General features: G+C 44.9%; 1 protein-coding gene across 1 annotated transcript in view; it reads right to left on the reverse strand.

Moving 5' to 3' along the window:
* The window catches only part of TBC1D9 (TBC1 domain family member 9), an 81,710-nt gene extending 69,971 nt beyond the window's left edge, over positions 1-11,739 (reverse strand). Inside the window, exon 1 of the mRNA XM_016154082.2 lies at positions 11,374-11,739. Coding sequence (XP_016009568.1) covers positions 11,374-11,503 — 130 coding nt within the window. The 5' untranslated portion in view covers positions 11,504-11,739. The remainder of the gene's footprint in view (positions 1-11,373) is intronic.
* Between the last annotated feature and the right edge of the window lie 230 nt (positions 11,740-11,969).

The following is an 11,969-nucleotide window of genomic DNA, read 5'->3' on the forward strand; positions in this document are numbered from 1 at the left end:
GCTGGGTCTCTTTCCATTCCAGAAAATCTTTTAAGATAGCAACCACCCAAATGTTTAACCGCAAATATAATTTACAATGAAAGATAAACACAGAATTTCTTTTTATCAAACTCTTTCTGTATGTCATAAACAATCTCAAATAAACACAGATATTCTCATTGACATTGACATTTTATTAGAAGGACACTTCCAAGGCCTTTTCAAAAATGATTACCCCTATTTACGAAGCCTTATGAAAATATTCTCTCCTGTTCTGTGTAAGGATGGTGGATCCTCTAAGACAAAGATCTAGCTGATAAGAGAAAGGGAATAAAAAGTGTTCATCTCAGGGCTTTCTAATATCCTTGTGCTCATCTAAACCTTTAAAAAAGTGGGTTATAAGCACATCAGAAATAGGACACAACAGAAATGTGTAAGTGGCCTTTAAAAGCACACATGCTAAAGTTTAGTACAGCTGTGACATCCAGTCATAGTCTCTGCGACAAATGGAAACGTCCATAAAAAACAAAAAAGAGGTGTCCTCCACTAGCCTAGGTTGTTACTGGCACTAAGAAATGGGGGACAGATCACGAGTGATTGGAGATATTCCACTAAGGGTATGACCTAAATCATTTAAGTTATGAGAGTCATGGGGTGCTTGCTTGGTCAAATCCAACCTAAAATTGGAATTGTATGGACAAGATTAGCAAGGCTCTAAAAACAAAACAAAATAAAACAAAACAAAACAAAACCAGCACATAAATTTACGAATCTTTTCAAAAACAAAACTACATAATGCCCTTACGAAGACTCCATGGAATTTGTCCTGAAGATGGGGGTTGTCAGAAAAGGGGAAAACTAGCTTCTCTGAGGAGAAAGGAGAGGAAGAGCACAGTGCGCTCAGATGAATAGGTGAGAGGTATACGGCACCCTCTTCCTGAAGATCACAGGCAGGGCCATGTGTGAGCGTCTAGCGGTGGTCCAGGTGTACGACAGGGGACAGGAAGAGAGAGGGGTTTGCCGTTCATATCCGGAGGCTCAGCATTTTGAGAACTGTAAAGTGGAGCAGAGAGCACGGTCTGTAATGATTAGTCATGCCACCCGATCACACTGCACACTTGTCAGGCCGAGAGCTGAATTTCAGAGTGCAGAAGGGAACCTGCCAACTCACCGTTCCCGATTCAGACCCCAATTTTCTCTCCATTTGCCTGGAGGGAGGGAGAATTAACAAGGGAGAACCAGGGGAGTTACCTGTCAGAACCACATGATCTATGTTGGACTGGGGCGCGGGACACCCCGAGAGGACCATCTGCAGGGAAGTGGGCAGCCAGGGCAAGATCAGTCCTCAGACCCCCTCCTCCAGCCTCCTCCACGACCTCTGCTCCCTCCCTCGCTATGCGTTCTCTGTCTCTGTCTCTGTCTGTCTCTGTCTCTCTCTGTCTGTCTCTCTCTCTGTCTCTCTCTGTCTCTCTGTCTCTCTGTCTCTCTTTCGCGTGCATGCGCACACACACACACAACCTCTACCAGTAGGGTACTCCCCACAATGGGACCATGAGAAATCGAGAACTGTAGTGAAGGGTCCTGCGTCTGGGGACCAGGATAAAAGCAAGAAAGAAGCAGACACCGGTATCATTGTGTTCAAAGACAGCACTGTGCTCCCCTCGTTAGAACACTATGTAGCAAACTGGACATTTTTTAACTGGCGTAAAGGTTAACAGAATTACTTGGAAATGGTATAAGACTTCTCACAATTTACAGCAATCCTGCTGCAAGCGACAAGTTCCTGAAAACCATTTGGTGAGGAATTCAGAGTTGAGAAAGGTCAGACTCTAGGGCGCTGGCTCTGAGTGTGTTCGGTTCACAACCCACTTTAAGGAACTGATGCAAGTGGCCGAGCCTCAGTTCCAGAAAAGCGCACATCCCTAACGAATCCGTAAATCGTGCATATGAGCACATGTCATTCCAGGACCTCCTCAAATTCTTACCCTTTTAAGAATCTCTAAAAGAAAAGGCAGTTTGGGGACCCAAACTATTACAATGATCCTATGAAAAGCTCAATAATATTTTTATATCCACAAGGAGAAAAGCAGCAGATACTGAAAGAAAATCTCTGTGACATTCCACACAAATCGCATGAATAAAAATCAATACTGTGCGTCAAATTTAACATTTTTCCTCCTTTGGCAGACAAAAACTTTTTTCGACTGACCTCTCTCGCAATACGTGGATATTTATTCTTTGTGAAAAAGACATACAAACAGGCCTTTCCTCGTCTGGTCCTCTCTCCAAAGGTTCAGGGCCTCTTAACTGTACCAGTTGGATGGCTCCATAGTGTGGTCTCGAAGATATTTTAACTGGAAGGACGGAAATGGGGAAAGTTTGGAAACCTGTTTTAGGAAAGTCCAGAATTGGTTTTCAGACTTCCTCCCTAGCCTGTGAGCACAATCCATGACATCGGATTGTCACAACACGAGAAGGTGGGCTTGGTCTGCCTGTTCTCTTCACTCCCATTCTGAAAATGACATTTCCGAGGCCGAGACTTACCTGCCTCGGTTCCCCTCAGCTTCTGAAAGGACGCGTTCCGATTTCACGTCCCACCTTCTTTTTATCTTGCCTTCTATCCTTCACCTTCCAAAGTCCAGTCAAACCTGAACCTGAGTACAAATCCGAGCTCCGCCTGTGACTAGCAGGGTGTCCTCAAGGCAGACACAAATTCTCCAAGCACTCCTTTTCGCATCCAGGACAGAGGGCGTGGTGTCTAACCTACAGAGTTGTTATGGAAATCAAATTAGAGATGCACGGAAAGTTCCTGGCAGAACACCTGCATCACGAAGGATTTCTGCAAATGTCAGCTCCTTGGCCTGTACGCTCTCTCCATGGTAACTGTAAACTAATACAAAATATTTAACCAAGCATCAATAATGTAATAGCACTACAATAACAATGACTTCTTGAAATTCAGCTTTAGACCCCATAGATTTGAAAATTTGCTACAAAGATGCTTTTAGAAATAATGTATCTCACATTCTTCATTACAGCACTAGATACGTAAATGTTATGAAATGCCAACGGAACGGAACGCAAGAGTAAATGAATTAATGATTTCTTCTCTTTCTGCTTGAATTAAAGGACCCAAATGTAAATTTATGAAGTCCTGCTTATTTTTATTAGAGACTACCTTGGTTTCACAAAAATTTTAGAAATTCATTTGTACTCCTGAAATGTAAATACATTTCTTTTTCAGAAGTATTAAACGCAATCTAGAAAAAAAAAACTAAATGACATAGAGAGAGTTCACTCTCTCCGTTTAGGGTGTAAACAGAGCTCAAGTCCTCAGTGTTCAACTCGACCTTCACTCTAGCAAACACTTGCCCAGCAAGGCTTAGGGAGCTGAAAGGGTAGAGGCGCATCTCACGGACCTCACCTCTTAGGCTAGAGAGTTACTCACCTAGCTTTGTGCAACTTAAACCGAAGCAGAAAATAGAAGAGTTGACTCATGCCAATGAAAATCTCTCATCCAGATCTCCCACGCAGAGTTAGGAGAACCTTAATGGATCTCTGAAATGGATCCCACAGCTGGGAAACCTAGCTCCCAGACTGGGTGTGAAAACGACCCAGCAGCAATGCTGCGAACTGCCATTGGAAGCAGACCAGAAGCCAGCGGCGATTTCAGAACGCCTTAAAAAAGCGACTGGCCCATCCTTGGAGCTCTCTAGAACACACGCTTGGTATGAAAGGAAAACGAAGAAACGGGCGAAGAGGGTTAAGGACGTCTCCGCAGTTCTCTGGTGTGACCGCAGCAGTCCCCTTGCCCAGCAGGGGCCCAAAAGCGTGGCTAGCGCCCAACCCTATGGATTCTACGTTATTCCTCTGCAGACAAACTTACGATCAAGCGTAATTTGTAAATCAGGCACGGTAAGAGATGAAGAACCATGACTAATGACAAAATAAAACAATTATAATGACGCACTGTAACAACAGCTGTGTGATGGCTGCGGGGCCGTTGTGAAGTACAGTAAGCGTGACTCGGACACGAGCGCTGTGACAGGCCACAGGCGACCGATCGCCGCGACGGCCGCCAGGTGACTAGGGCGTGCGTGGCGCGCACTGCGTGGAAACGCGGGGCCAAGGGAAGGTCTGCGTGGCGGGCAGGACCGCGCGGGGCGGCGCGCCGTTTCCTCACGCTACTCAGAACGGCGCGCGGCTTAAAGCGCGGGGATTATTTATTTCTGGAACTTTCCATTTAATGGTTCCAGACCATGGCTGACCGCGGATAACGAAAACCATGGGAAGCAAAATCGCGCGTAGGGAAGGCCGCTGTCCTAGAACCAATGTTTCCGCGGTACAAATTCCTAATTAACCATCTATCTATCTCCATCTATCTGTATCTATATTAAATCTATATCCGTATCTATATGTAAAGAGAAAAGGCGGCCCCTCCCTTGTCTTCTGCCTCAGTCCTCTCCCTGGTCGTCCTATTTGCTGCTGTCACAGAGTCATTTGCGTAAGGAGAAGGTGGGAGGGGAGGAGAGAGAGAAGGGAGAAGAAGAGGGGGAGAGGGGATGTACAGAGGGTCCCCGACTTACGATGCTTCAAAATATGACGGTGCCAAAGTGATTCGCATAATACATTAGATGAGACATTCGACGCTTTATTATAAAATAGGCTTTGAGATACCGTTAGAACATTGGGCCCCGCTGGGGAACTCCAGAGACAGGTGTACAACACCCGTCCAGTCACCCCGCACTAGAGGCCACGGTGCTGGCAGGGTCGGTCATCAGTCATGGCTGCTCCTGGGAGATACTGATTGCCCAGCATGCCCAGCCTGCCATATGGGTAGACAGCCCCCGCACCCCAACATAAACGAACAAACAAATAAATAAAATGGGCTTTGTGTTGGATGATTTTGCCCACCTGTAGGCTAATGCAAGCGTTCTGAGCACATTCGATGTAGGCTAGGCTATGTTTGGTAGGTTAGGTGTATTATATGTAGTTTTGACTTAGGATATTTTCAATGTGTATGGGTTTATCAGGATATAACCCCCTGGTAAGTCGAGAAGCATCTGTACTGTGCCAACTGGCAGAGTTTTCAAAATGTGCATATCCAGGAAAGGGAAGGATGGAGGGAAGGAGGAAGTAAGGTTGGTATGTAGAAATGATTAAAAGTTGCGGATCAAAAATTACCTTCTCCCAAAAGCCTGAAGATTTGGCTTGACTTTTTAAAGCTGCCTGTATACAAATACTCATTTGCTTAACAGCACCTTTTAAAAAAATGCGATGTGTCTGTAAACTGCAGAGCTCCTTGAGCTGCTCACACATCGGTGGGAATCAGAGCCAGCTGTCTCCTGACACCTACATGAGCTCATCAGCAAGGGGAGGAGAAAAATGGCATGTCATCGTCTATGACTGGCTCTTCATGTGTCCTGTATTTTATATAACTTATCTCAGAGAATCCTCGCAATGGTTACTAAGAAGATGTTAAACCATGTTACATAAACAAACAAACACAAAATCAAGCTCAGGGAGAGAAACGTCCCAAATCGTATCTCTTGGTAACAGATGGGCTGGAGTTTGAATCCAGTCGTCCGCTTACTAAGGGAAGGGCTGAAAAAGACCAGAGCCCTGTGAGGGGTGGAGAACACAGAGCTGAGCGAAGAGCAGCTCTGGGGACTTTGCAATTTGCTGGTGGCACTGCCTGCTCACCATGGCGCCATGAAGCACGCATGGGCCCCGGACCTCGAGGTGGCGCCTACCACAGCTGCTAGCATTAATTACAACCGCCTAGTCCCAAACACAAATTCCTGATTTGTATGCAACTACAAAAAAAAAAAAAAGCAGGCTTGCGTGTGCAGGCCTGGGAACCGTCCACAGTTTAGAGTCAGATCTCTTCATAAAGTGAGTCCTCTCCGTGCGTGACAACGAAAGCAGAGAGTATATGCAGTGCCCCTAAAATGACCAGTTGGCCTCAATCCCTCCAACTCCTAAAGGGAAGCCTGGAGAACACTTTCTCTTCCCTGTTTTTTTGAGACCAGTTTACGAACACCCAGATGTGAAAGGCCATCTCAGATCCTAAACGAATTATACTTATAGCTTCCTCGTAGGGTAAGGTCAAGTCTCAGGTCAAATCAAGATGGGAGACTATGAGAAAGAACAGTTACAAGCCAATCCCACTCAATTATAAGGATGCAAAAATCCTAAATAAAATATTAGCACGTGATATTAACAAACATATAAAAACAATAATACATCATAGCCATGATGGAATATTTTATATATGCAAGTTTATCACTTGAAAAATCGGTTAATATAAGTCACCACACTAACAGAACGAAAAAGAAGAATCATAATTACATCAAGAGACCTAGAAGAAACGTTGGAAAATATTCGGCATTTATCTATAATTGGCACACTAGGAATAAGAACTCTTTAAAATGAAAAAAAAAAAAAAAACATTATCTACAAAAATCACCATAGGTGATGAACAAATGTTCAGAGTCTTTCTTTTGAGACCCAGAAAGGGACAAAGATGTGTACAATCAGCGAATCTATTCAACACAGAACAATTTACCTGTGCAAAGAAGCAAAGAAAAAAATTTAAATCATAAAGATCAGAAAAAAAAAATAAAACTATCAATATTCTATATACACAGATGATGATTGTGTATGTAGAAAATATCAAAGAATCTATGGATAAATTACTAGAATTCATTTCATGGTTAGCAATGTTCTGGATACAAAGCCAATATTTAAAAAATCCACAATTAAAAAAAACTGATATTTCTATAGGTCAGGAAAAAAAATTAGAAAACAAAATTTTAAAAAGATACGATATACAGTAGAGTGAAAAAATATGAAATACCTAGGAGTAAATCTAATAAAAGATGTGTAAGACCTAGACACTGAAAACTATGATACATCTTTGAGAGAAATTTTAAAAGACCTAAACGAATAGAGGAACATACCATGTTCATGGACCAGAAGACTCAATATTATAAAGTTACCAATTTTGCCCAACTTTATTTATAAACTTCAATCTCAATCAAAATTCCAACAGTTTAAAAGTCTTCATTGCTGCTGTTGTTTTGTTCTGGTGGAGCTTAACAAGTGAATTCTGGAATGTATAGGTGTAAAAGACAAAAAACGCCAAGAAACTCCTAAAGAACAAAGTACAAGAGAAGGGAGCTTGATCTAACGAATGTAAACTCATGATAAAGCTAAAGTGTGGTACTGGCGTAAAAATATTCTAATAGACAAAAAAATTGCTAAGGATCCCAAACAAACTGACACACATTTGGGCACTTGATTTCTAACCAAGGTAGCCCTACAAAACAGTGGGAGTAGGCATTAAATCACACTGGGGCAACTGGCTGTCCATTTAATGTTTAAAAAATAAAACCTGACCCCTATCTCACGCAATATGCAAAAATTAATTCCTACTGAATTGTAAATACGAATTTGGGGGTGAAAGCTGAAAAGTTTACAGAAGACAATATAGAGGAATACCTTTATAACTTCAGAGTAGGAAAACTAATTGACTAGGACACAATAAGACACTAACCGCAACAGAAACAGAATCTACAAAGGATTCGATCATTAAAATTAAGAAGCTCTGTTCATTCTTAAGAGAGTTCACAAGCAAGCAACAGAATGAATATTTTGCCACACACATCATCGGCAAATGAACTCATGTTCAGCGTATATTAAAAATACTTACAAACCAGTAAGAAAAAGACAACGCAATTGAAAAGTGGGCAAGAGACTTGAGCAACCAAATCACGAAATATCTCAAGTGGCCGATACACATGCAAAAGTGTTCAACATCATCAGTCAGAGAAAAAAGCAAACTGACTCTACAATTTGCTGTTACTACAAAACCCCCAGCATGGTTAAAATTACCATGCTGGCGAGGATGTGGCACAAGGGGAATGCTGCTGGCGGGAGTGTATTGGCACAAATACTTTGGAAAACAGTTCAGTATTATCTGCTGAAGCTGATGATACACATAACTTGTGAGACAGCAGTTCCTGTCCTGGGGCTACACCGAACAGAAATATATGCCACCAAGAAACGAGAACAATCGTAGCCACCTTATATATAATGCCCCCAGATACATCATCCAGAGGTCCACCAACAATACCGTGGACAAATGACTGGGATATATCCACACAAGAGTTTTCTGTACAGAACACGGAAACGAATAAACTACAGGCACAAGCGACAACATTCATAAATATCACAAACACAAAGCTGAGCAAAGAAGCCGGACACATGAACACACACACTCTGATTCCATTCATCCTTGCTCAAAAAGAACAGGCAAAACCAAAATATTGTGTCTAGAGATTGGTTCTTTGTCTAAAAATCTGTAAAGAAAGGCAAGGAAGTGCTTACCAAAAAACATCGAGATAGTTTTTTTTAACCTTTGGGAGAAGGTCGGGGGGTGGGGGGCGGGGGGTGCGTCTAGAACATTGGCAATGCTCTACTTTTTATCCTGGAGTTGGTTGCAAGGTGTGACTTTGATAAATCATTGTATTCTATGTCTTTATTTTGTCCACTTTTCTGTACATCTATGGAACCTCGGTTAAAGAGGATTAACTAACAAATCAAATGCATTTACAATAAAAAATGCCATTATGTCAATACTTAATGCATATTGTCTGGAATCAGGAAGAGAATAACTTATTTTTTAAAAAGGGGGGGCAAGTGTTTTCGCTATGGTCCATTATTTTTCATAGCTTTTGCAGAAACATGTCACCAAGCACCATGGACCATTGAGCGCTCCTGGCCAGTTCACCGTGAGCAGGTTTGCCCCTCATCTATCCATCATGATGGATTGGTCCAGATGATGCACATTACATAAAGGTCCTGAGATCCTCCAGAAAATCTCCAACAAGCAATACTCCGCACTTGCTCTCCTTTCCACTCTCCACAGGCTAATCTTTTCTTCCTTCAATTTTCAGCTCAAGTGTCCTTCCTTCAGAGACTCTCTCCTCATCCTCGCCCCCATCCCCATTCCCGACTGGGCTAACTGACAACCTCGTGGTCCTCCTTTTGAAGTTGGTGCTGGTCATTCTTGGTGTGACTCACCTCCCAGGTCTCTCCTTAGAGGCTGATTAATACCTAGGAACTAGATCACCAGGACAACCGGTCCAGCAGATGCTGGAAGGATGGGAAAAGTCCAGCATGTCCTCCCCACTCCCTCTGTGCTGTGGTCCGTGTTCCTAGGGGTGGCCCCATCTCCAGAGGCCCAAGCTCCTCCTGCCTGGTGCCAGCTCACACAGCCTCCAGTACTATCGCTCCTGCCACTTAGGGTAGTGACAGTGCCCCACTGCAGTGCCTTTCATTGGCTCTGGTAACCCTGCCCACCTCTTTCTAAGTTGTCTTTTCACTAAACTCTCTTTTTTGGAACTAGGCTGGATTCTATTTTCTGCTGGGACACTGCAGAGTGGCAATTTTATATTAACTTATTTATATGATTATTTTATCGACATCTGTCTTCTTCCACTAGGGTGTGACCTTCATGACACTGGTACCTCAGAAGGTGCCAACAAATATTTTATTTAGTGAGTTAATGAATGCATGAATGAATTCATTTTAGAATCAGGATATACTATACACAGTAACAGGGGCTTATAACATGTTCCTGCTACATTTGACATGGTAGCAATCTGTGAGAGCAAACATTTTTTCTCTGTTGGTTGAAAATAGACTCTGTTGGCAAGACTATTTTTACTCATGACAGTAATTTCAATTATTCTAGCAATAAGCGTAATAGCTATGATTTCTCAACTAAAAAGATGTAACTTTATTTGAAATGTCATCGGTGATGAGATTCCAAGTGGACTGCAGTCAGTTATAGCTTTAAGAGTCAGTAGAAATACAATAAAAATGTTGACGAGAAAAAGAAGGCTCTGCATCTCTGAATTTTTCATAACCCACGGCAAATGACTCTAGAAAATAAATACTTAGTAGTCACATGGTGTAGGAGGGTTACCTGCAGGCAGGGAATGTTCTTTGTAAATAAGATAAATTATCTACTCCACAGTGTTGTTTTAGAATTGCAGGACAATCTGAGTTGATGCCCGTGTTACTCATGCAAGTTACATATTAACGTATATAGGTAGACAACTTCTACAAAACGAACTGGAAAATGCTGATTCTAGGACACTAATCAGAATTTCCAGAACAGGCTCTGTGGCTCTGCAGATTCCTTTCTCCTTTATGATGGAAAAAGTGCAGAAAAATCGGTTACTTATATGTGATCTGATGCACTAGCAAGATCTTTCAAACCAGTATATTCTGTAAGACGTGACTGACACCTGAATTTTAATCTTAAGAAAACTAGTTTATAAATTATAATCACAACTAAATACATACTACATTAAGAATGTTTCATTCATAGCAGGGCATTTTGACAGCAACAATTTACCTAGCATATGAGTTCCCGAGGAGGGTGATCTATTCTGAAGGCTGGAGAGGTCAAGGGTCATCTCTTCTCTGCAGACTCTTTCCTGGTTAAACCTCTCTTGTTTCTTCTGCTAACTTTTTCATTAGGAAAAGTATTTTAGTTCTGTACATTCTAACGAGCAATGAGGGGGAAGGTCCAATTTCTCCCATATGGTAGGTGTTTAAGATTATTTGTAACCTCCCATCAGGCAAACTAGATAGTTAATAAAGAAATACCATTCTAATATGGTACAACTTGGGATATAGGTCTGATAATATAATCTTGAATGATTCAGCATGGTTTTATTAATAGTTACAATATTAATCATACCTTGTGAGGGGGTTCAGGGAAGTAGTGATTGAGTTAAAATAAGTTAAAATACAGTTACAACCAGATAACTTGCTTTGCTACGACTGATTCGGCGCAACAAAAAAACTCCTTATCCATTCTCTTTGGTGGTAGAAACTAACATAGGAAATGACCACACCGGCTCCTTACTGATTGCTACTCTGAAAACAAAAGAGCATTTTATATCGAACCCTGCCATTACCAGGAAAAGGAACGAAGCCCCCAACCTCTCTTGACCATCTGCAAAGCGAGATCATCTTTGAAAGCGGGAGCGGGGGTAGGAAGTACCGCATTCCATTCCTAAGGGCTGACACTCCTGCACCCCAGACTCACTCATCTCCGCTCCCTCAACATCACCCCATTACGGGGCGCCAGGCGCACCCAGGGTCACAGAGCCCGACAGGGTCAGAAAAGAAGTATCCCTGTCACAGTCGGAAAATCACGACTCCCCTAGCCCGCCCGGCACCGACGCGGAAGGGCGGCCCGGCCCCAGGGGACCGGGCGGTGTCTCGGGCGCCCGCAGCCCAGGGCCGCGGGCGGCGCCGCAGAGCTGCCCCCGCCCCACCCCGTCCCGCAGGGGGCCGGCCGCGGGTCCTTACCCGCCAGCCCGCCGCCGCCGCCTCCATCGCCCGCGTGCCCCTTCCTCCGCTGCAGGATGAAGTAGGGGTTGGCCCTCTCGGTGATCCACAGCGCGTTGGCCAGCAGCACCTCCTCGGGGTTCACCCACATGTTCCCGGGCGCCGCGCGCGGGCGCACGCACAATGGGGCGGCGAGCCGGAGGCTGCACACACCGGCGCGCACGGGCGCGCGCCCCGGGCCACACGCGAGCCCGCCCCCCCGCTAGGTGCGGCGGCGGGGAGCGGCTTCACCTGCGGGCGGCCCGCGGCGCCCAGGCCCCGGCGGAGCCCCCGCGGGCGGCCGCGCAGCACGGCGAGGCGGCGCGCGCCGCGAGCAGCATCCTCGCCCGGGCCCCGGCGGCGGGCGGCGGGCGGCGCGGGAGGAGCGCGCGGGAGGCGGGGGGCGGGGGGCGGCGCGGCTCAGGCCCGGAGCCGGCGCGCGGGCGCGCAGGGCCGCGCTGGGCCGGGGCGCGGCGCCCCCCCGAGGCTCCGGGCCCTGGAGGTCTCTGCGCGCTCGGCCTCCGAGTCGCGGCCACTCGCGCCCGCGGCGAAGCCCGGCTCCTCGCTGCAGGGACGCT

The sequence above is a fragment of the Rousettus aegyptiacus genome, unplaced genomic scaffold (assembly GCF_014176215.1).
Source record: "Rousettus aegyptiacus isolate mRouAeg1 unplaced genomic scaffold, mRouAeg1.p scaffold_m13_p_16, whole genome shotgun sequence".
NCBI classification, from domain to species: Eukaryota; Metazoa; Chordata; class Mammalia; order Chiroptera; family Pteropodidae; genus Rousettus; species Rousettus aegyptiacus.